This window comes from Periplaneta americana, chromosome 1 (assembly GCF_040183065.1).
Source record: "Periplaneta americana isolate PAMFEO1 chromosome 1, P.americana_PAMFEO1_priV1, whole genome shotgun sequence".
Classification (NCBI taxonomy): domain Eukaryota; kingdom Metazoa; phylum Arthropoda; class Insecta; order Blattodea; family Blattidae; genus Periplaneta; species Periplaneta americana.
The window spans coordinates 100,291,881-100,318,405 of NC_091117.1; the positions used below are offsets into that span (position 1 = coordinate 100,291,881).

Consider the following 26,525-nt stretch of genomic DNA (forward strand, 5'->3'; position numbering starts at 1 on the left):
CAGCCAATCTCGAAAATCCTGTACATAATTAAGTTCATTTGAAAATAAAATGAAATTAAAAATGTCATATGTCAGTACCCAATGTTATTATTATTATTTTTTTTTTTTTCCTCGTTGTTGGTAACTCCTTAGCATCTATTAGATGCTTTATGGTTGTGCTAACAGATGGAGTTACTTGTTAACAATGTGATGCTGATACGTGTGTTCAGGTTACTGCCCAGCGACAGTCCTGATGCATTTTTATATTTGTGATGATTGGTTAATTAATATTAACCCGGCACACTCACATTCATACAAATTTCTAGACTCTAGACACCCAGGGAATTCTTCTTCTTCAAGAAAAATTCACTGAGAGTAGAGCCCGGGAATCGAACCTGGGACCTCCTGATCTAGGAGCCAGCATGCTGACCAACAGACCACGGAGGCAGTCCAATATTATTTGAGAACGTAATTTTGTAAACATTTTTTTTTTCTACTTGGTTATATAACGACGTTGTATCAACTACTCAGCTATTTAGTGTCGATGGAATTGGTGATAGTGAGATGGTATTTGGCGAGATGAGACAGAGAATTCGCCTTACAGTTGGGGAAAACCTCGGGGGGGGGGGGGGGGGAGAACCCAACAAGGTAATTAGCCCAAGCTGGAATCAAACCCATGCACAAGTACAACTCCAGATCAGCAGGCAAACATGCTACACCTGAGCTACATCAGTTGCTTTGTAGAAGGAAAAATGAAGATACAGCAAGCTATACTATAATAAAGTAATATTTGATTAAGTAACAAAGGTAAATATCCTGTATACATGTTATAACAATCCAAAGGTGCCAGAGAAGTTGATCCGTTGAACTCCTTGCTTTAAAAAATTTCTGACACTAAAATTAATATACTCTGGCTGTTTTACAAGTAACAAGAGAACAAGGTAGCTTTACAAGTCACTTAAAACATTATCGGATTATTACTTACGTCTGCCTCTCCAAATTTTGAGTGCCACAGAGTGGACTTACCAGTCTATAGACTCTCTGTTTCGATTCTTGGCACTGACTGCAGTGATATATAATAATGGATAAATTGGAGGATGAGGGTTTTTCCCAGGATTTTCCCCTTCCCCCAACTTTACAAATTTCATTTCACTAACAATTCTGCAGCTCTTAGGCAAAAACTTGATACGCCATTTCAGTTTTTCAGGAGCGAGAATTTAAAGTCTGAATGACTGTATAAAATCATCATATTCCATAATAATGGGTTACAGAGAAAAATAAAGATATTAATGTAATCTTTTAGCAACAGTAATCTCAATAGAGGTTTTGATTTATATAGAGAAAATCAATACTCGAGTGGGATTTGATTGACTATTACATGATTAGAAGGTAGTATATAAAGATTAGAAGAAATAAAGTACTCTAATACAATAACATATGAATTCATTTACTAAAATTCTATTTCACTAATGTTAGCTTCACCAAAACATTTGAACGGAGCCTTCATTTTCAGTTGACTATCTATGCGGTAAACAAATGACGATCGCAAAGCATATTTTATACAAGTACTGTAAAAATTTGCAGTTTGAAATATTGACAAAGAAATAAAAGGTAGAAAGGTGATAAAAGCAGAAGTAAGTATATAAGGACTGGAAGAAATAAAGTACTCTAATACAATAAAATAGGTATTAATTGACTTACTAAAATTCTATTTCACTAATGTTAGCTTCACTATAACATTTGAACGGAGCCGCCATTTTCAATTGACTATCTATGCGGGAAATAAATGACGATCGCAAAGTATGTTTTATAGTACCATAAAGGATTTGCAATTTGAAATGTTGGCAAACAAAGAAACAAATGCCAGAAAAGTGAGAAAATCAAACAAATGTTAGTGATGTGATAAAAATAAACAAATGCTAGGGAAATGATAAAATTGTAGCGATAAACAGCCATGATTGGGTGAAAAACATCCTTTCGTACAATTTCAGTTGTCAAAAGCAGTATGACGTAGTAAAAGTGCAATAGTCACAATAAAGATACCATCAGAATAGACAATATATCACAAAATCTCACTTTCGTAAAAAATTGACATATCATCTTTTGCCTTGGAACCACAGAATTTCACCGTACATTTTCGTTATTTTCATACAAAATAAAGCACAAAGTGGCATGAGAGCTTAGATGATAACTTCCTCTCTGTAACAATGCTATATTGGAGGCATCCAATTGGTAGATCCACCCATAAAGATATCTCATCTCATCTCATAACTCAACTCAATTCATCTCAACTGATCTCCACTTATTTCTCCATTCCCAATAATTCATAGCACAGAATAGAATATTTATTATTATTATTATTATTATTATTATTATTATTATTATTATTATTATTATTAGTTACTGGCTGTAGCAGAGAGAGAATTTTCATCCCTTCCATTCATACATGAATAATAATAATAATAATAATAACAACAACCTATATTTAAGTCAATTAACAAGTTAGGTTTAATCAATGTATTTTTAAGTATGAGAAACCCAGATTTACTTCAAGATATCTTAATTGCCTAGGAAGTGTCAGTACTAGTAATAATATAGGTATATTAAAGAAATTTCTGAAGTCTGAAGATTAACAAATTTAACCCAGTCACTGAGATACTACACTTATGAACAAAACTCGACAGGATTCTGCAAACAATACGTCTGATTAAATATTTACTTAAAGTGCAGAAATAAATAGAAAAGTATTTGGAATTTATAAACATTCAAGAGTATTTACTGCATTGCATTTGACTTATACAAGCACTCTAAAGTCCCTACTTGTAATAACTGAAATTCTTCATTTAAAGAGAATTTGTTATAAGCACTCTACTTATTTACCATTTTCAGTGGTAACTAGTTTTGTACTTTGAAGCATTAAACATGTTAAATGTAAAAATAAATAACGTTACTTTTTTATAATACTTCACAAAAAAATTAGACACAATTATTTAGCTACAAAGTAATTAATTTAGAACTTAATTCATTTCGTCTTTAGGAACAATGAGAACAGGTTCATACTGGAGGTGGAATGGTCCACCAGTTCTCAGTAGTGAATGAAGCAGTTGCTGTGTTTTAGTTGTAGCAAGTGGGTGCATGCAATGCTGCAACACAACTCTATACCCAACAGTCCAGGCCTTCTGTTCTGTAATATATGACCCAATTTTGATTTCATACGTCTTGCTATGACTGATTTTGCGACCCTGGCATATGGAGGAAGATGTGGAAACAGCGCTATCACAGTCTAGTACCTACAGTCATGAAGCTTGAGGTGATTTTTTTTTGTATTTCTTGAGATTACAGCGCTCCAAGCAGCTAGCTAATAGGAGTATTAGGGACAAAAGACTGTGAAGGTACTAATTTGCATTGTTGCTTGTAAAGACAAGTTGTGTAAACTGTGAAATGTTCGTTACCGGTTGTAATATATGTTAATAATTAAAATAGAATAATTGGAATAATAATATGGGACAAGGAGGAGATATTTGTGAGGTTGTTTCAGATAAAGAAAAGTTGACTTGTATAGGTTCAAATAGGCCTATGTAACACCAGATACTTTCTAAGTACTGCTTAACTAAATTAGATTGCCTTTAATAATTGCTACAGGTCCTCTCAATGTACTTAGCTTTCCACAAGAGTGTTGTGAAGAAACTAAACTGTTACTTTCGAAGATATTTGTCAGTGTTACAGTGCATTATATAATTAAATTTTACAATGAAATACTTCAGTCTAATCGAAAGAACACTAGGTATTTAAAGTTGTCACCTAGGCTGCCGAAATTTCTACAGAAATCATCATTAGGCCTATTCCTTTTGTGGATATGTTTTTGATTGTACTCATTTTATTATTTTATTATGTATTATTTTATCAGAGACGTAGAAAAATTAAGTCTGATGTAATAAAATTGATTGAACATGTTTTATTTACAATTCTGGTGATTATTACTGTTTAACCTTATCCTAATTTGCTAATTAGGTCTACACTACAAGTAAGGGCACAACTTACACTCATTAATTTCCATTTCCATTATTATTATTATTATTATTATTATTATTATTTTGTTGTAATGGTAACTGCAATTTAATATTTTCTTAATTTCGTAGTTAATTACTGCCCCACTCATTCAAGGTTATATTAAATTTGAGTTCGTTTTGCATAAACACCCCAAAACAATATTATTACTATTTCTTGTAGCTTCGAGTTTAAGGTGGAATTTAATATACTTCATGAAAATAATAAATAAACTTTATGTATTTAATATTTCAATAATGGAAGGAAGGTGTTGATTTTTCCAAAAGAACACGATAACGAAAGTATAATATAAATTTTAAAGAGTGACACAATATACTATTCACCTCCTCCTTCCTAACTGTTAGCCAATAGTAGCATGTACTGATAGCAGTGTTGCACTTGTCAGTCAGTAGCAACAATGGTTCAGATTAATGGAAGAAATCTCCGACTTCGCTTCCAGCACAGCGGTAAGTTTTAGTAACCTCCTACAACAGAGTTTTGCCAGTTGTTAACCTATAGTAGCTAGTCACTAGGATCGCTACTCTTGCCTCAACTGTCAATGGATGTATATTCCCTATGTATTGTATATACTATACTGTGGTGCTATCTTTAGAGTGGAGAGAGTGGAAGTGCCATTTTTATGGCCCATCCACTCAGTGTTGTGTTGTGTTGTATATTCAAAAACATCAATTTAGCAGCTCAGTGATTCTTCGTTACTGTACAGTTAGTAGCATCACTAGTGAGGAAAATCTTTTCATTATTAGTAGTATAGTAGCAATGGTTTCCTTTTATTTATAACAGTGGAGTGGTAGTTCCACCATCCCGAATTCTTTCCGGGCCACAGAACCAGTCACAGACAGAACTTTGATTTTTGTCTTCTGCTTCGTGACATGAATTCCGCCAACATACAGTAATTCTATAATTTTTCCGAGAACTAGAGTGACCAGACGTCCTCTTTTACCCGGACATGTCCTCCTTTTTGTAACTTGTATGCCTGCTATTTTGAAATTATCTGATCTGACACCTTTTTCAAGTAATTTGTCTGTAGGTGGCAGCAGCATCGAAGGAATATACTCTTTGCCAATGATCATAACTCTCTTTGCTTCTCCTTGTTATGGTCGTTGCTCAGAGTCCTGATCACATATATAACAGATTGCTCAGTCTTATAGGCTTTGACGGCAACAACTTTTATAAATTTCACTATGCTGCCATCTAGCTACTGCATAAAAATAACGTTATAACTCTCATTTGAATTGCATGGAGCAACTGTACTTCAATCCCTGATCACATATATAATAGATTGATCACTCTTATGGGCTTTGAAGGCAACCACTTTTATCAATTTCACTATGCTGCCATCTAGCGACAGTAGAAGAAGTCATGTTATAAATCCAATTTGAATTGCATGGAGCAACAGACTGTACTCCCATCTAGCGGTCATTACTAATCGACAGTGGCAATCTTGGTGGTCGTTCTTCTACAAGTTACTGTGTGAGACTCCAATCTTGGAACTTTCGGTGTGAGGAAGTGGGACTAAGCGGGGAATCAAAAGCAACAGATAACATACTGAAGCTTGTGTATCGTCATTGCACGTGTTCAATATTACAAGACGTTCTGAAAATAATTTCACTCATCGTAGACTGGAGATCGATATAACTGGTGCAAATAAATGAATTCCGAAGCAAGAGACATTCAGTTTTTTTATATAGACGAGACCTGGGTGAATAGCAATATGACATTTCGAAAATGTTGGCAAAATGAGAGTGTAAATGTCCACATGAATGTAAAATCTGAACAAAGATTGATCGTGGTACATGTAGGAAGAATTAATGGCTTCCTTCCCAATGCAGAACTTACATGTAAAGTCGGAAGTGCAACAAGAGATTACCACGGTCAGATGAATGCCGAAAATTTTGAAAGATGGGTAATACAAAAATTGATACCCAATCTTCCCCCTCAATCAGATATTGTTCTCAACAATGCTCCGTATCACTGTCTCCAGATCACAAACAATCATCTGCATGTGCAGTAAAGACAGACATGATCTCTTGGCTTCACAAGAAAGAAGTGAACTGTGATGAAAGTATGAGAAAGAACGACCTCTGTAACATTATTCTATCTCTGAAGCCAAAGCAAAAAAATTACAGAATTGACAACATTTTGTAACAACATAACCACAAAGTTCTTAAGATTCCTGCCTTACATATGCGAGTTGAATTCAATTGCAATGACCTCTGTAACATTATTCTATCTCTGAAGCCAAAGCAAAAAAATTACAGAATTGACAACATTTTGGAACAACATAACCACAAAGTTCTTAGATTCCCGCCTTACATATGCGAGTTGAATTCAATTGCATTGGCTTGAACTAAAGTGAAACGTATTGTCAGAGACAATAATGTCATGGGCGATTTAAAATTACAGAAATTAATGCAAGTGACAAAAACTGCACTTTATCATGTGACAAATGAAGACTGAGAAGGATTCTGTAGACACATTGAAACTATAGAAAAACAATACTGGGAAAAAGATGAACTCCTATCATATGTGATTAATGAAATTATTATTAGGCTTCTAATATTGGGGACAGATTATACAAGTTGACTGCAGTATGGTACATAGGCCGGGGATGTGAGCTAGTACGAGGACATTGACTTGGTTCTGCGATCAATTACACGAATAAGAAGGTGCATATAAACAAATCTAGACAACTCTAAAAGTAAACGTACGCTACACAGCATTACAAAGATATATTTTTATGCACCTTTCGTTATGTGCAGAAGAACTATCATACTGTAGAATTATTCGTGGGTTTGAGTTTCCTCCTTGATTTCCTTGTGCTACAATATCTCTGTATATAATATCGCTTATAACCTGATATATTTGTATTACATAATATATATATAATATTCCCGTCATTCACTTAAAAAAAACTCACCAAATTCCGCTGGAAATATATGAGCCTGAAAACCTTCAATCTTGTGCATTATTATTCAGCAGACACACTGTTTATGCATGCTAGAGTACTGACTGGTGAATGGATAGCTAACTTGAAACCATCGTAACGCATACTATCAGTACCCAACATTACAAGGCTAATTATTATAAATTTAAGGGAGCTTATGGCAGTGGTAGTGATAGTGATAACGATAACATTAGTAATACTGATGACGGTGATGGCAGTAGGGGGTAGTGAAAACAGTGACACCGTATCAGAATGTGACGCTGACATGGGACTTGCTCAACAGCTTCCGCTATGAGATCGGTAACACAATTTTTAGACAGCTGGTAGCAGGCTAGCATTACTAATAGGGGTCACTATCGCCAACTGTAGGATCGCGTCGCATTCCTGTCAGGTTCCAAGATTAGATTCTTCAACAGTACCATTTCTAACATTGGGATAGCCAATCTGTGATATATGTGATCTGGGCTCAGAGGTAGCTAGTAAATCGAGAGATCGAGGTGTGAATGTAAATCTAAATAGATATTTTCTGTCCTCTTTAATAATTATAGTTCCCTTGACTTTCATATGTAGCTAACTGAAATAATTATTTTGTAATAAAATAGACATTAACATACATTAACGTAACTAAATCTGTACTCTAAATATTTTGTAAGAAAACAGATACTGATGTAATTTAAAGTATGATATAGGCCTAAGCCTAAATCTAAGTACATATTTTCTGTTCTCTAATTTCGAAAAATGTCCTCCTTTTTTAAGCTTTGTGTCCTCTTATTTATCGATGTGAATCTGGTCACCCTACCCAGAACCTGGCTAAGAAACAGCAGTTGCTTGACTTGTTTGAACAGTAATTGATGGACCATTTCCTCTACAGTATATATATATATTTTTTAATTCAGCAGGCACTTGAGTTATATTATTAACTGTAATAACGAAACATACAAAATGAAATCTATAAACAGAGAACAGATTGAAATAATGAATAAGAGTACAAATGCTGCCCAGATCAATCTACATCTTGATAGAATTTGATACATAAAAAATGAATACTTTTTTTTAATTAAGCTTCTTTTTGAAAATCAATAGTACTTACTTTCTGGATGTGGATTGTATATGTTTTATGAACCAACTATCGTTACTGAATGTCAGTCAGGTTCATACTTTGCAACACTAGTCACAATTAAGTCAATTACAAATATTACTCACAATTTTTTTAACCTTTTGCCAGAAGGACAGAGATAAACTACCATATCTGTAATACTGCTGGTGCTAGACTATTAAACCACTTATCTTGTAACAATGAGTTATGATTAATGGGGGCACAGAATTAAACACTGTAACCACCTAACATATAGGAATAATGTAACTTAATTCAAAATTGTAGAAATTAAGAGCTCTAACTTAAAAGATACAGAAAATACTGTATTTACGCAAATATAAGATGATTTTTTTTCTCCCATACTGCCTCAATTATGAAAAATATAAAAATTATCATGTGAGAATTCATTTCATAATGATTTTGAACACCTCACTGGGATTAAGACACAGGTCAGTGAAATGTCAACATAACAACAATTGTTGTTGTTGTTTAGTCAACTGTCCGAAGACAGTTGGAACTCGTGACACCAATAAAGCATCACTCACGAGGCAACTAAGCCAGGAGATAACAGTATAGAGTGAGCAGTCCCCCTTCATTGCATAAATTGTTGACAATCAGCCAGAACCTCAATCAGAGATAATACAAATAATGTGGGTTTTATTAATTTAGTCTAACGAGATTTCAATAAACTAATATGAAGTTAGGTAAGATACATGATATAATTTCACTGCTTAAAGTTTGAGAACTGTGCGGAAAACTTTACCAAGAAATTAACAATATCAAATGGAATAGACGTGGTCAAGTGCATGTTAACATGCTTTTACATATGAATACATAGACAGACAGCAAAACCCCTTTCTAATGAATCTCTAGAGGACTTTACTTTCCCCTTAAATGTGGGATTTTACTTAATATAAGCAAGGAATGGCTCTGAGAGCAGAAATTAAAACACTTTAAGGACATTAGCTACATTATTTCATATTGTGACAGCCACGTCAAGAGTCGATCACGCATCCAGCAAAAGGGAGGGCGCGCGTGGAAGGAACAAGGCCTGCGGAGAGAAAGAGGAAGGCCAACACTGCGGTGTGAGGCAAAGGGGGATGCAAAGCTGTGAGTGTTTCACTGTGCGAGGTGAAGGGGGGAGACGAAACCTCCCGAACAGAATCGTGAAGAAACAAAGCAGCGAGAACAAGTCTCTAGAACATACCTGCACAAACAGCGCTCAACGAGTGCGCGCACTCCTTCCGAGCAGGGGAGCTGTGTTTACCGCTCGCCGAATTGGAGAGGAAGATACGTCAGAATGACATAGACCTGATATAGGTAGAGGAGAGGAAAACGACCACTCAGCTATCTACTGGAGTGCAGTGCGTATTCTCAGTAACTGTTTCACGTTGCTTACCTACTGCTACAGTACGGTATGGAGGAATCTAAAAGATGGAAAAGTAGTGATCAGGCAAATTCTTTCAATGTTGCTTGGGAAAATGTTTATTTTTTCATAGCTGCTGGAGTAAATACTCAGTGCTTTATCTGCCACAGCAGTTTGAAAGGTAGAAAGAAACATAACATAATGCGTCATTACGAGTCCAGATATAAAGATACTAAAGATATTAATCTTCAACAATTTAAATATCTCTCTTCAGGGAAAAGGCCAGCTCAGTGTTGATATGTTGAATAAATTACGGGATTTCAGTCGTATACTTACACTTTTCGTAAGTCAGTTTCGGGAAGGTAACATGGCTTACTTTCGAACGATAGAAACTGCTCGTGATGAAGCCATGTTAAACGATTATGTGCAAATATTAATTGAAATTAAAAATGAATTTAATTCTAGGTTCCAAGATCTTGTCTTAAGGTCCACACCTGTGGAGTAATGGTTAGCGCGTCTAGCTGCGAAACCAGGTGGCCCGGGTTCGATTCCCGGGTCAAGTTACCTGGTTGAGGTTTTTCCAGGGTTTTCCCTCAACTCAGTATGAGCAAACGCTGAGTAACTTTCGGTGTTGGACACCGGACTCATTTCACCGGCATTATCACCTTCTTCTCATTCAGACGTTAAATAATATAAGCTGTTGATAAAGCGTCGTAAAATAACCTACTAAAAATCTTGTCTTAATTGAAAAGAAGTTTAAAGTTATCATAATAAATTCTTCAACATCAGTTGAAACAATGCCATATAAGTTACAGGTGGGCCTGGTTGGCGCAATTGGTATAGCGCTGACCTTTTTTGCCCGAGGTTGCGGGTTCGATTCCGGGCCAGGTCGATTGCACTTAAGTATGCTCATATAACCTCGGCAGTTGCGAGCGTCGTTAAATAAAACATAACATTTAACGATTTATAGCTCGGACTTATTGATCTTCAATGTGGCCTAAGGGCTAAAGATCGTTTGAATAATACTACTAGTCTGGTTGAGTTTTACAAGACTAAACATTAGCAATAATATCCATGACTACACAGACTGGCTGATTGCTATGTTTGGCTCAACATTTATATTTGTGAGCAACTGTTTTCTATGATCAACTTTAATGAAGGCAGGCATCGAACATCTGTAACTGATGTTTCATTACGATCAGTAGGCTACTGTTCCTTTCAGCTGCCAACAGCATAAAACCTCGTTTTCATGTACTGATAAATAAAAATATAATAAAATGATATTGTACATTTAAGTAAGTATAAAATTTCTGTATTAATTAATAAGTCCAAGATAGTTTTGCAAACACTGAACGGGAATTCATTTCATAAACACTCGTATAGTACTTCCCTTTTGTGTATATTTTGTACGAGATCAGCCCTTCTTCCAGTCCACCCTATACTGAGTGCAGCTAATATCTGCATTCCGCTCATGAGCTTTGAGCCGGCTCGGAGAGCGGAAACCTTGTGCAGGCCTGCTCTAGAAGCAGAAATGTCCAGGGTCATACTTTCTGGAAACTATGATGTAGTGACAAATAGGAGACGCGAAGAAGGAGCCAGCCAGTTGTTAGTTTTTGGTCAGCAAGCCAGTCAGTCTTGTGTAGCAGTGAAGCCAGCTTCGAGAACGGAGTTCGACTTGAGTGCGTGTCCACAACTGTGCGAGCATCCAGATGACTGCGGCATATCCGGAGTCTGTGGTTCGACGTGCGGTGGACCGCAGTTGGGGGACCTGAGTTCGAAGTTCAGTGGACTCTCTCTGTAAGTCTTGGGTTCGAGATACTGTGAACTTGAGTGAATGAGCTAGAATAACTAGCTAAGGCAAACGAACTGAGAACTGAAGTTTTGTTTTGTAAATAGTGCTTTGTGAACATTAGTTGAGATTAGCAGTACATTGTTGTTTTCAATAATCCAAGTGAATTGTCATTGTCCTCTGTAGAGTGCAATAACGAATACTGTGTTGTTGTGTGCAGTGGAAATCCCATTGTTGACGGGAGTGTTTAAATTAAATCATAGAAAGTGATTATTGTTGTGACCAATAAAGTTACATTATTGTTGTTGTAATAAAAGTTACAATATGTTCTTAATGTCCATTAAATTTACTCTAAACAAACACATATTAACAAACTTTCGCAAACATATAAGCAAATATAATATTTTCACAAAATCACATTAACATTTTTTTTAAGATCTTTATTTAAATTTATAATTTTCATATGCAAATATACAGTAACATTTCTACAAACTTACTTTCAATCGAGATTTTAGATGCATAATATCGATTGCAATGTACTGCTGCTAGTGATCATAAATTGTACAGAAATCAATCACAAATGTTTGGAATAGTTTGAAATTTCGTTAAAACGGGTTGTGCATTCGAAAATCCGTTCAAATATATTCCTTAAACACGAGATTTTCCTTAAAGTTGAGTTAAAAGTGAAAATCAATAATTATATTGTTTTTATGGTGATTATATCGGACATTTGATATCATTCCTTAATAATACAAATTCTTTAAAAAATGGTAATGTTAAAATGAGCTTCTGCTGCATGCTATATGTTGTTCATCCACCTATGTACACCCGAGAATTCAAAATATACCAATAATAATTTCTGGAAGGAATTGAGGACTGAAATGAGAAAATTAAGAGACAAATTCAAAATAGAAGAAATACTAATAATGGGGGACTTCAATGGGAGAATAGCAGAAGAGGATGTAGAAAGTATGTTATTTTGAATGGGGAAAAGAGAGGGAATGAAGAGGGGAATAAATTATTAACATTCTGTAATGAGGAGAGTTTTGACATTGCGAACAGGAAATACAAAGAGGATACGGAAGGAGAGTTTACCTTCGTTAACCTAAATGGACAAATTGATTAAATGTTAATAACAAGCGACCTGAGATATCATGTTGTCAACTTTAGAATAGGAGATAAATCGTTGAAAATTATGTTGTTAGTATGTGTAATACCTGCCTTTATTTCGATTAAATATTGAGAAATTCTTGTACATTCATTTATGCACGATTCAATAATTTTGAGTTGCACTGCACGGATATTTAGATATGTTGAAATTATAGGTTATGTTTACTGTACCAGTTGCCCCTTGCTGTCTAATTTTAGTGGTCTCCAATGCCCTGCCATTCATATCGAAATTATAGGTTATGTTTACTATATTTAATTTATATTCCTAAATTCGCAATTATACATTATAATTAAGCATAATGTCATATATGATACCCTGCACATTTAATTTGTCTGTATTTTAATACTACAATTGAGTACTGAATTATTGTATTTATCTACTCCTAAGAGACGAAGTAACACAATCGTACATATATTAATTTCATAGGAGTGGTATGGTAAATTTTCTGTCTACAATTAAGGAAGGTAGATGTGCTAAATTAAAATCACAATATAAATTCTTTTTTATTAAAGCTCAAAATAGCTTCCATTCTAAACTTAAAATATTGATGTGAACAGATTATGTTAACATGTAAAATTCTCTTCACATTAAAATAACACAGTGTTGTAATTATTTCTGCAACATATTATGCAACAAGAAGTAAACGACACTTATGGACACATTACACTGAATAAAACTTAGCAACGATACGCAATAAAGTTGAATCGGTGAGTTGGAAAAGGGGTCAAGTCCATCATTTTTCATACTGGCATTTATTGGTGATACCTGACTGCTATGTCTGTACGCATCGTTTGGTATAACTAGGAGTCATGTCCCGTCCACAGAAGTGTGCATTAGATTAGTATTGAGTTGGAGAAGGGGTCATGTCCAGAGTTTTTTGTCTCTCCTTAACAATTTACTTTTCAGGACATGGCCCCTTTCCCAACTCAACGATTCAGTTATAATATAATATTTCACTGAGCTCCATACACTGAAATAGAAAACCCGAACATACATTATGGCCTGGTCTAGATCGAAAAGGCATTGACTGTGCCGTATTTCACATTGTTGTGAAAAGTTGTGTGAACTGTGAAATGTTCGTTATTGGTTGTAATAACTGTAAATGGCTAAAATACAATAATTTGAATAATAATATGGGACAAGGAGCCATTTGTAGTACTATAAATTGTAAGAAAAAGAGGTCAGATTCATCCTTCTTCTGAAAGATCCAGGAAGGTGAGTTAATAAAATATAATATATACTCTATGAAAATAATATATAAACCCTATGTATTTCATATTTCAATAGTGGAAGGTGTTAATTTTTTCAAAAGAACACGATATCGAAAGTACAATACATTTTATCATCTGCTATGGAAAGGGTCTGTGATGAGGCGATAGTAGCGATCCTGGTGGTTAGCAACTATCTATGGGTGCATATGTATTAAGTATTGAGCTTCGTGACTGTATATACTAGTCTGTGAGGATACTAGAGAGAATAACATAAATAGCAAAAAAAAAAAAAAAAAAAGTGGTATTAAGAAAATGGTATGGAAAGAGCAAAATAAGTTAGAGTTTAGGGATAAATTTAGTGGATAAGATTAGCAAATTACTGCAACTTGGTATAGAGCGAGGATTGAAGCAAAGATATTATATAATGTTGAGATATGGGGAAATTACTTATGTAAATATAGATAGAATAAAATCAAAATTTTGTAAAATATCTGGCTCAAATATCGCAATGGAAATGGGGAGGGCAGGGGGTAGTAGAGGAAACAATATTGGTTAGGAAAATTAAATTTTAGGGTTATATTATAGAGAAAGAAAAAAATTATCCTTGAAAAGATGTTAAGATTCCTACAAACTACGAAAACTAAGTCTAACTGGATAAAAGAATTAGAAAATAATGTAAGCAGTTTAAGATTGAATTGGTTATGGCGAGGAGTAATGAGACAGGAAATGTTCAACAGTTTAAATCATTAATAGATTACAAAGAAATGAAAATCATGTGGAAACAGGAAGGATACACAAAAGTTAACAGGCAAGAAAGAATGAGACTAGTATGGTGGAGAATGGGAATTTGGAGGTTAAAAACAGAAGAGGAGCCATAGAAAAAGATATATGTCCTTTATATAATCAAAAAGAAGATGTAATACTGTACATACTCCACATCTTGCTTAGAAAATGAAATAACAAGAAAAATATTTTCTGAGGAGCCATTACTAAAACTAAATGTAGAAATAGCGTACGGAAAATTATATAAATTATATAAATAGTAAACAAAAGGAAATTGAGGGAACTCAGAAAATTTTTGTATATAGTAAAGAAAAAATGGAAAGGGAAAACTAAAGTATAAACATATATAAATAAGAAATAATTATTAAAGGAAAAGAGGTTTTGTTAAGAAATAACTAGAATGATTGTACGTAGTAAGAAGTAATGGAGAATACAGTAATAATTGAATAGTTACCCCGAAAAGAGATCTAACCCACAAACGACAAATTGTTGAGGAAACGAAAAAAAACATTTTATTCTTATTTGAAGATTAATATCTTAAGCAAAGCATACCTACTTGTAGTATTCCATTCTATTTTAAAAACATTTGAGTCAAACTATAGGCAAAATAATTTATTACTATTAAATATTAACAAATTAATGCAAAATTGAGTGGAAAAACGATCTATCCCTGAAGAATGGAAAAACGATCTAACCTACAACTAACTTAAAATGCTAAAATAAGAAGTGTAAAAGTCACAATCAGTAATGATTCAGTTTCAAATGTTATATTGTCACTTTCACTCAGCTACTTTGAGAGCTTTTTTATGAAACATCCATCCCATTGTCACTCAGTTACTCTAAGATTTTGATCGAATTCACGAAATTGGGGAGGAATGAACTTGCACATATGCAACAAATCCACTTTCTTTGCTTTCTTTATTGCCACATCTCCATTGTACAGTTGAGCTATAACTGTTGGGAGTGGAATTAGCTTAATACGTCGTTTGTGAGTTGCCAAGATCTCATAGGTTTGCCATGGTTGAAGAATATTTTGGCTTGCTCGAGTTCTGAGTCTATTTGGCTCCTCTTCTGAAAACTGGATCCAAAAGCATGAAGTAATCTTAAATTTAGGATCTGTTTTAAGCATGCCATTTATGAGTGACAGATCAACAAAATCTTCTGTGTCCATATAGTATACGGAAAATCCAGGACTAGCTTTGACTACCACTTCGATCCACTGTTTAGGGTGATAGACTGTGGATTTTTTCTTTCTTCTCTCTATTAATGCAAAATCCCTGTCACAGGGAAGAAAACTGTGTCCACTAACCAAGAACTTCTGATCAATGGTTGTAAAATATTTATTCCTAATGAGGGAATGATAGAGAGCTAAGCATTGCCAGTTATTATTCTGACCGATGCAACGATCAGACCACACTCCTAACCTCTTCTTCTCGCCTGGTTTTAGTGGTTGGTAATGCAGTTCGACGTACTTCAGAATGCACGACGTAACTTCTGAAGAATCTTTTTTAGCCACTAACTCATTCCATACGAAGAAAAAAGCTGTATCTTCTCCATGTTATGGATACCCTGATTGTAGGCAGCAAACTGTCTTTGGTAAAATACAGAAGAATGGTGAAGTGTAGGAAAGAGGAGTACTTGCTGCATATCCGTACACAGTACCACATATTCAGTGTTTTTCTTTGCAATTTCAACATCATCTTGAAGGACTCTGTAGGTACCTTCTGCCTTCGTATGATGAAGTGTACTCTGTGCAGTAATCTTCTCTTAAAATAAGTGTGAAAGCAAAATAATTTTGTGAAATTAATACTATTTTCTCCCTCCAAGTTTTCAATAAATTTTCATATCGGAAATAATGTGTATTCGACAAAACATGTTTTTAAAAATGGTTTCACACTACGTAATATGCGTATGTTACGATGTTGCCTAAATATTTAATGAAATATTACCATTGACTCGGACTACAGATCTGAAAACTAATAAAAAACAGCTTATAATAAAAATTGCTGTTACATCATTGTTCCACTCACCGTTTCTGATACATATTTTCCCGGCACAAAATACCCTTTCCTACTCACATATGGCTTCCCAGCATTCCTTAAGGCTTTATTCTTATTATCCTTCTATTCATGAATGTTTATTTTGCGTTTCCGGCTTTTATTTAATTGTTTTTCAGCACTAATACTCACAGATTGTTTCCCTACTTCCGCCATTTAGAACAGATAGATCACTATTCGCTGGAATCCCAATATTGAAACAAAAAAAAAAAAAAAAAAACTAACCTTTGAAAGAGAAATTATGTCACTTTACCTCCGCTAGGCGGTGACGTTTCTTCGATAGATCACTATTCCACTGAAAACTCAACTTCCGATTTTTTGTTGGTTAGATCTCTTTTCGGGGTAACTATTCAATTTATTAATAATAAAATGCAGTTAAGGGTGGTTTTAGAAAACAGAAATGTAACAGTAGTACCATTAATGAATGATATACAAATTATACATAATTTTGATGACAAATATACGTACATACATACATACATACATACAAATGGCTTTATATATATACATATATATATATATATATATATATATATACATACATACACAGCGCTTTTTTTCAGCTGGAACGGTCCGGAACGCGTTCCGGTAAACTCTTTGCCATTACATATTCCGACGAGATATATTTTATAAGCGAAATTGATAATTAAATTGCCGCCACTGCCGAGTCCAAGAGTTTACATTTTCTCATTATTATCGTTGGTGCAAAAGTAACTCATGCAATCTAGTGCTGCCATCTTCCGTTATTGATCCTGAAACTATAACTCGAAATCGCAAAATTTCAGTTATGCTTAAAACCGATGAGCTCCGTTTGGATCTTATTGTAATATAAGGTATATAGGCCTAATATTTTTAAACCTACGTTTTTGTTGTATAATGTGATCGATTGATAGAGTTCCGGTAAACTTTTTTTCAGAAAAAAAGCACTGTGGCTCCGTGAAGTCAAATGAAATAGAAGAACAGCAGAAGCAGGAGCAACTTGTTCACTTTACTCATTTTATTCCAATCTAGGACCTAATGCTACAAATTTTGATGGCGAAGTAACAGTAATTCATACATCCTTAACGAACCTTCTATACAGAAGAAACAAATTTCAGGATGCCATTATACTGTCAGATTCTCAAGCAGCTATACTAGCCATCGCAAGTCTTTACTCATCAAAATCACAAAAAAATACACGAAAGCAGAAAAATGATATACCATCTAAGAAAATTAAAACGAACCATTATTCTTCAGTGGATCAAATCACATTGTGCTTTTGATTGGGAATGAATCTACAGAACGCTAAGAAAGGCAAAGAAATTCTACAAAAATTCAAGGAAGTTTATCTTACCATTCTGTAAAACTGCTAATCAAAAGAAAATTTCAATTAATGCACATATAGAACTGCAAAAACAATGCTGAAGGCCAGAAGTAGCAAATGCTTACATCTAATCGAGGAATTGTTCCTCAATTACCACGAAAATATGCAGTTGCAATGTAGTGATTAATTACTGGCCATGACTGTCTCGCAGAACATCTACACAGGATAGGAATACTTAACTCTCTCCTGCATGTGTTATGCAATTCAAACGAACCCATGAACTTAGAACATTTAGGAAGATGTAGAACCCTAAGAAAAGAAGATTCTATACCTCAAAAATACTGGAGTGCAAGAGGACTAATGGCTTTGTTGCCAAATGTCTAGGCATATCTTATTTTCATTATCAAGGAGGCATATTAAAGTATTTTGAAAAAGTTTATTTTCGTGAAAATCTCGAAAGCAATTTTTCTGCATCATATTTCTTCTTTTTTTAAATTTCGCATAATTAGAACGTAACAAGATATGCAATTAAGAAAAGAATTAAGAACATTTTAGCAAACCAAACTACTTCACAACTCATTAAGGCCATCTTGTATTTAAGTAAATACAGTACATTTCGGGATAGAGCTTAAATTTTAATTATAGTTGCTAATGAAGTGATTAAATTTCTGGCACACATTCAGAATTGAAAGTTGTAAACATACTTACACAGAGCAGTGAACAGGCGAGAAAGGGTTTCCCTCCATACTCCTAACATGTTTCTGTTCCAGCAAAAATTCCACACAGTTAGCATTACCTGAGAACATAATGCAACAAATGAATCCACACAGTTAGCTTAAAGTATACATTTTCATCTGATACATCTAACACCATGAGCTACAATATCTCTGAAGGATATCTACATGAAGCTATAATAAAATTACCAAAAATGGCAAGAAACCAAACAAAGTGGATTTAAAATAAGTTGATTATGCTGAAAAGTAAATGACTTCAACATGAGGAGTAATGTATCATTAGTCTATAATGTTTACTATATATGCAATAATAATTTAGTACTAACCATTTATAGTATTAGTAGTGGCCAATATTATATCAATATCTCAGATAGCCACTAGCAACCAACCTAATAATTTAATACACATTATTACTACAGTAATTACTTCTCATCCATTGGGAGTCATTTTATATATGTATATCACTGTACTCTGTCTGTACTATGATGACTTCCACCATTCTGAACACATGATCAGCAAGTCTCACTAGTTGTATAGGTCTCGCAAACAGGGATTACCGATGGCAGGAAACAATGCGATAAGTAAGAACGGGTGACAGGAAAGGTGGTCACGAGATAGTTTGAATAATATTCAAGAGTACAGTCAGAAGAGAAACGACATCAATAGAAGCAGTCTTGCGCTGTGATAGTTACATTATGGTTTTAGTTTCAGTTCCACTGCATATGAATACGTGTCTTGTTCCAAGTGTGTTTATTTTATCATAATGTAGTGATAGAGCGTTCCTTTCGCAGAGTATCATTATTTTATTCGTAAACATATGTTGCACATTTAATTCGCTTCGGATTTTTCTCTTGCTGCACTCTTTATTTCCACAGGCGATGTCCCCATCTGTTCATCTTCTTGGAAGAGGCCCGTACCTCTCACTCTCTCGGCATGCCTACATACACATGTCAAAACAGACAGTAACACCACCACTGCTTTTCAGTAATCGTTCCTTGAGCGAGCTATACATAGGCCTATCTAATGTTGGCTCAAAATTCACAAGAGTGAGAATGGTACAGGTCAAAGGATCATTTCTCGAAAAGTAATGATGGTGCCAAGATGATTCTTTGTACTTTTTCATGAACATCTTCATAATGAATAATTGTTAAGTTTGCTCTTAACTTTATGAATTCTGAACTTAAATTCTCGAAAGTTTTCACAGTTAAGTGTACTACCATTTAGTTGTCTGTTCAATGTTCCAAGGACGCATTTTTAATGCCATCACAATCTCTACCAAGTAGGATATATATATGACATTCTTTCTCTCTATGCTTATGCTGATATGGACTCTAACGTTTTGATTCTGGATAGTATTTAAATTTTTATAGCTTGGGAATGTTTAACAACATGAACTATGAAATTCTGAAAACTTTCAGTTCTCCCACTTTCTAAATGAACATGAAATTAAGTTCTGTTACTATTTCCTACTCTGTTTCCGAAGAGAAAAAACGTGGAGTAACAAAAACATAGACTATCTATGCATTTGTATGTTTCTGTGCCTCTAATAAATTTTAAGCCAATGGTAAAAATCATCCTTTTGGAAAACATATCGATTCTATCTTTGCATCTTCAACTAACAACATATGTGTCGAATACCAGTATTCAAATTTCATAAATGAAAGCAAATGTACTAAATATTACATTCTATTTTTCATTGTTTATATATAAGTTTGGATTCTCAATGCAAAACATAAGAGACAACTAGAAGCTGCTCAAATGAGTTTTTTACACCCACTATTAGGTCTCACAAGATTGGATAAAAAAAGAAATGCAGACATACGAGAAAAATTAAAGGTTTCAAATATTTTGGAAGATGTAAAAAAATAATAACTGGAGGCTACAATACGTTCAATGAAGGGAATCAACATGGCTACCAAAACTGGATTTCAAAACCAGCATAGAGGACGTAGAGATCCAGGACAAGCTAAGCAGTGCTGGATTGATCAAAAATATTTATCTTGAGAAAGACAAAAACAGACTCAAGGGAGCCTTAGTCTGTAAGTGTGTGTGCACACACACAGAGTGAAAGGGATAAACTTCATTTTAAGAACAGAATCCTTAGGTTGTAAGTAATCAAAAAGTCAAGTGTCTAAATTCGAATCCCATTTATGGTAAACTATTGGATATTGAGACGTATGAGTAGTAAGATATCAACGTGAATGACAAGCCAAAAAAATATTCTTTTGTCATTTCTTCAAAAAACACTTCATTTGTGTAACAATAATAATGTACAAAATTAAGAGATTAAAAACGAATTTACAGAGTGATAGAAATTTAATCAGTTAATTTTATAGTTATTATCTCCTTGTTCAAGAAGCGGGACATACTGTTGTTCATCTGCCATCCAATCATTGTATATACACAATGGAATAAAATAGAAAGACAATACTTTACCACCATTCATCCCTGCCAAAATATTGAAGTTGACCAAAGAAGCTGTGTCACAAGTGATCCCAGATAAATGGCATGATGTATATCACACGAGGGTCCTTACACAGAAAGCATGAGAGGCAGAAGGTGTGATGGAGAAACAATTTGGGAGAGGAAGATAGCAGTTTCAGCAGCAGAAGCAGTTATGATGATGATGCTGATGGTGTTAGTGATATTCCTACGGTGGAGGCAGGAACCAGAAATGATTATAGCAATCTAGGCATAGAGCCTCTAAATGAAACAATACAAGTAAGCAAGACTCTTAAGCTATTACTACATAAAAATTAGACTATCATGACAAAGTTCCTAATACAGTACTAACATATTTTACTTAATTTACAGATTGTGTGGTTTAAGTTGGTTATTATAAATTCACTAAAATGGTTATTTATTATATTTTCCAACTTTCTCCATTTCAGTAATTTCTATAAACTGAGGCATTCCACATCAAATGGAACACTTTTAGAGGAAAATTGAATGCACCATTTTTATTCTCGTTGTAATTTTTTAGTGAATCTACAGGAGAAAATATGAGTCAAACAATTATTTTTCTTTTTTTTTAACTTAGTCATTTTTAAAGCCGTCAAGATTTTTTAAGTATTGACAAAAATGAAGCTAATCGGCACGCATGTTTTCAGTTATTTTGAAATAACTTGACAAGTTTTTATCACAGGAAATTGAATCTTGGATCAAATGAAAGCCAATTAAATTATCTTTCATTTAGTATCAGTTTACTTTTCTTTAAAGCCTAAATCTGTCAATTAATTACAAAAAAGAGCTCAATTATCACACACTATACACCAAGCTCCTGAATCATTATTACCAAAGAATCTCCTTTAAATTCCCTACAAGTATCAAAATGTCTCAGGATGAAGAAGCTGCAGGATTTTAAGTAAATATTTATTTTATCTTAGCGATGTGGCTGTAGGCTACTTCCATCCTTCCAGGTACATGCTTATCTGCTCTCGTTGCATAGTGAGTATCCTTGAAAGACAGAGGGTGGTATTTTATAAACTGTTTTTACCAATAATTTAGTGAGAGATTTGTGCGTGAATGGAGCTAGTTTGTATGTAGTAAATCTGTTTTGTTTCTAAAGAAGAATTAATATTCTTTCATTGGACATTTACTCTTCATTCCAATAGCGTGTTGTGAACCACTTTTGGGTAAGCAACTGCCTATATGTAGGCAGTAAGAGTAGGAATACTGTCAAGATGTTGCATGGATACAGGAGGCACCTTACTTAAATGTGACGTCGTCATAAGCCACTGCTTCATTCCATACAAGATGATTCCACATATAAAAAATAACACAAAATCCTTCCATGGCTCAACCATTTATTGGTTTGTATGTTCCCATCTCGGTGTTGGGTTATGTTCAGGGTTCGAAATGGACATTTTCACGAACTGAAATGCTTTGTTATTTTCATTATGCTGTTGATGACGACAGAATTAATGATGTCGAGTATTACCATGAAATATAGCTTATGCATACATAAATTTCTGATAAATGTCTTCGGAATGTTCATCCTTTTATCCAGATGGAAACCACGAATGGTAGTCACTTCATTCAGCCAGAAAAAAAAAATCGATTGAAATGCACATGTGTTTAATAATTATTTACTTTGACGCATATATTATTTCTGGCGAAAGAAAATGATTTATGACTGGAAACTTTGTTTCGTCAAGTCTTTGAAATGGATACTCAGGTCGCAATTTAAACAATAAGAAATTATACCCTGCCTAGCAGGGCCTTGGGATGTGACAGGGAGCCAGAGCTCCCAGAGAAAACCCCTGTATTATCTGCGATATGCCAAGAATGAACCCGGGTCCACAGGATTATAAGTCCAGCGCTGTGGCCACTAGAGCAATGTGGCGGCACAGCAAGAGTGTTATAAATTAGCTTATTCAAATGTTATAGTACAAAAAAGCAATGCCTGCAGTGTCACTGTCAGTATTTTTAACAATTTAATTCACACTTCATTGGAAAATGTATCGAAATATCATAATTAATACGAAATTAAAACGATCCAAAACAGACATATAGCCATTTCTTAAGAGATGGAACACAGTACTATATTGTGGACAGAACGGGAAGGGTCCTGAAATTCACGAACTGGAACGCTGTTCTGGTCAATTTCGAGCACTGATTATTATTTGTGAGTGGTGACGCAGCTGCATGTCATCTTATCACGCTTCATATCTAACAAGTCTGTCCTCGCCCCACCTACAAATTACATTCTTTCTTTCTTTCTTTCTTCATAGACTTAGTAATTACTTTTTCACTTCTTTCATATATCGTATTCCTTTCTGTGTTTAAGAAAACAGCACATTTTCTATTGTCTTCGAAAATGTGTAACAGGTTGTAGAAGTTTCTGTTTTGCAGCCAATGGGATGGGACTTATACACGTGCATATTTGTTTACATGTGGAGTGAAATGAAGAACAGTTAACCTTACACACTTGTTAGTGAAGGGCTGTTATTTTGGAGTTTAATGCGAGATTTGTGCGTGAAAAGAGCTAGTTTGTATAAGATCATTCTGTTCTAACTTTAAAATTGAACAATGAGTGTTAAGCAGTCCCAGTTTGGTTCTAACTTTAAAACTGAACAATGAGTGTCAAGCAGTCTTGGTTCGATGTTTGTATTAGCTCCGTGAATTTACAAAAGCATGGAGAGAAACATGCGAAAAATTTAAGACAAGTGCTTCCCAATATGATTGAAAAGTTGAACTGACCAAATACGACTATCAACTTACCCCACATCTGAAAATATGTGATTCTTGTTGCGTACGATTTTTAAAAATGTATAGTGCAAAAACCATACCAGGCACACAATTGTACCATGCATTCTTACTGGTCTCAAATGAAATTATATCAGCAAAGGTGTACTCTAATTCAGATATTAAAAAATTGCTGAACATTACTCATGTGTAAAAGTGTTTGTACCTATGAACTATGACGTAATCCTAGTGTATTATACATAACTGAAGGGCTTGGGGCAATAACAAGACAAGCCATATAGTGCATGTTTTGAGATATAACCATTTTTATGTTTTGGAAAATTCTGTAATTATCAATTTTACTTTAGAGTTGCTGTAAAACACATTATTTTATCAATTATTTCATGTACCTTGCTTCAGTTGAAATTAAATTGCATATTTCATGATTATTGATGGATATTTTTATAGATAAGTGACAATTATTTTGTGGCTTGTCATATTATTGCCTCTTTTTATTTTGCAATAAATTTTAGGTTGGAAAAGGAGTAAGTAGGACAAACTGCAATATAATTCTGAACAAAACTGTATTTAATTATGTTTTATATCATAAATACTGCATTGGACAAGATATTTAGTATAGAAAAAAACAATAATCGTTCTTATATAGAGTGTGGGTGCAAGAAGTATGAAAACTTCTCACATTAGTTATTTTAATTTTGACGAAAAAAAAAAAAAAACTTACTAATATAAAGAAGGAAAAATGAGAGATTGTACCCATATGTCATTCACAGAAAAATAACCACATGCAATACAACCTTCATTGTATAAGTTCCAGTTCGACATCATCTTCCACTAAGTTGTCAGGAACTAATCCAGTGTAATAATCATGAAAAATTGGAAGAAGTTGCTTAACATCGCTTAACTTCTTGTGCTTATTCTTGAGTGGTTCTGGGTACTTCTGCTGAACACTTTTCAACATTATCCGTGATGGTCTGCCAACTCTGCTCAAGTGCACTTCTGTTGTTGTTGTTGTTGTTATCTAATGCTGGGCTTTGGCAACGAAGCCATTAGCGTTCTTGCTCTCCAATATTTCTCTGTGGTGGATCCATCAGGTAGAACTTCACAGTTATGAGATGATCTTCAGTCATTTCTTCTTCTTTGTTGCATGGAGGGCAATTTGGATTTGTGTAAATTCCTATTTTATTCAAGTATTTGGCCAAATAATCGTGTTCTGTAAACAGTCTGAATTTTGCTACTGCAGATTTACGTGGGATTTCTGGAATAATTTCTGGTTTTTTAATTAAAATGCTCCATTTTTTTTATCTTTGGCTTTGGTACATAGTGCTTGGTTTTGCTTGATTAAGTGCATTTCTTTGTAGTCACCATTCAGGACATGTTTAATGAAAAAACTAGTAAGATTTTCACAGGTAAATTTGAAGGCTACAGCTGTAGAAAAAAGCAACCGGTGCACCACAGTTTGTTACTTTGGCTTTTGTTATATTATGTAACAAGTTACCAACATTAAGAAAATGTTCCCTTTCCATATAAGTAAAATGAAACGGATTTTTCTTATGTGCCTTTCTTATAATGTCTTAAAATTTCTTTTTATATTTTTCAATAAATCCAAAGTCTCTATCTGAAGGCAGAGGGGTATGTCCAGATATGAGGAAAAAATGCTCAATGCTCTTTAGCCGCTTTTCTTTTATTAACTGATGTCCATGGGCAAAAATTGTCCAGTTTTTATTTTGTCCACAATTATCCATGAACACTGTGAGCTCTTCTCCTTCAGGTTTTGTTTAGAAACTGAGAAATTAAGACTGAAAAAATGTAAAAAAAAATTATATTAGCCTACATAAATTACATTATTTTCATTTAATTATATTAATTTTTCGTCCCACGCCATGGCATCGTGGTCTAAGGCATCCTGCCTAGGACTCACGTTACGGAATGCACACTAGTTCGAGTTCCCATGGGGGAAGAAATTTTCTCATGAAATTTCGGCCAGTGTATGGGATCAGTGCCCACACAGCACCGTGATGCACTTGGGGAGCTACAATAGGTAGCGAAAATCTGGTTTCACAAACCAGCTATAATGGCTGGGGAGGGATCATCATGCTAACCACACGATACCTCCACACTGATTGGATGATCGTCCACCTCTGCTTCGGCAAGTGGACGTGAGGCCAGCAGCCGGCTGGTCGGTCTTGGCCTTTCAGGACTGTAGTGCTATGGATTTTTACATTCATTTTTCACAGTTTATTTTCCTTCTTATAGGAATTGAAAATTTTTTGTACAAGAATGTGACAAGCCACAAATTAATATTAATAGTAAACTTACCTCATTACATGATGATGATGATTCTGGTTCTGATGGAATAAAATCTTTGTCCATATAATGGTCATCAAATTGTGAACTTCCATTTCCATTTTCACTTTCACTATTAAGATCAGCATTATTATCAAAAAGTTTCCTTCTAAATAGCAGTCTTTGTCTATTGGGTTCCACTATCTTGTTGTGGCTTGTTATGTTCTTTCACAGAAACTGACAAATATAATCTATTGGGCAATAGAAAAACTTATCGACTGGTGGTGCCATCTGTTGAGGAATCATGATACTGTTTTCACAGATTATATGGGAAATTTTCCTCCACATTTTAATACAAATACCTCAATTTAAGAAAAAGTGTGACTTGTCTTGTTATTGTCCTAAGCCCCTCAATTATTAGTGACCTTTGTTACGTGATACAGTAAAATCCCTCGTATCCGGCACCCAAATAACCGGCAATACCAAAACAACGACACTTTTGCCTAGGCAAAAAAATATAGTCACTCATGTGA

At 34.4% G+C, this 26,525-nt stretch overlaps 1 protein-coding gene across 3 annotated transcripts in view; it reads right to left on the bottom strand.

Moving 5' to 3' along the window:
- The window catches only part of LOC138698725 (serine/threonine-protein phosphatase 6 regulatory ankyrin repeat subunit A-like), a 193,841-nt gene that overhangs the window by 70,777 nt on the left and 96,539 nt on the right, over positions 1 to 26,525 (bottom strand). For all 3 annotated transcript variants that reach the window (XM_069824948.1, XM_069824939.1, XM_069824957.1), the window contains exon 15: positions 18,476 to 18,563. In XM_069824948.1, coding sequence (XP_069681049.1) covers positions 18,476 to 18,563 — 88 coding nt within the window. The remainder of the gene's footprint in view (positions 1 to 18,475; positions 18,564 to 26,525) is intronic.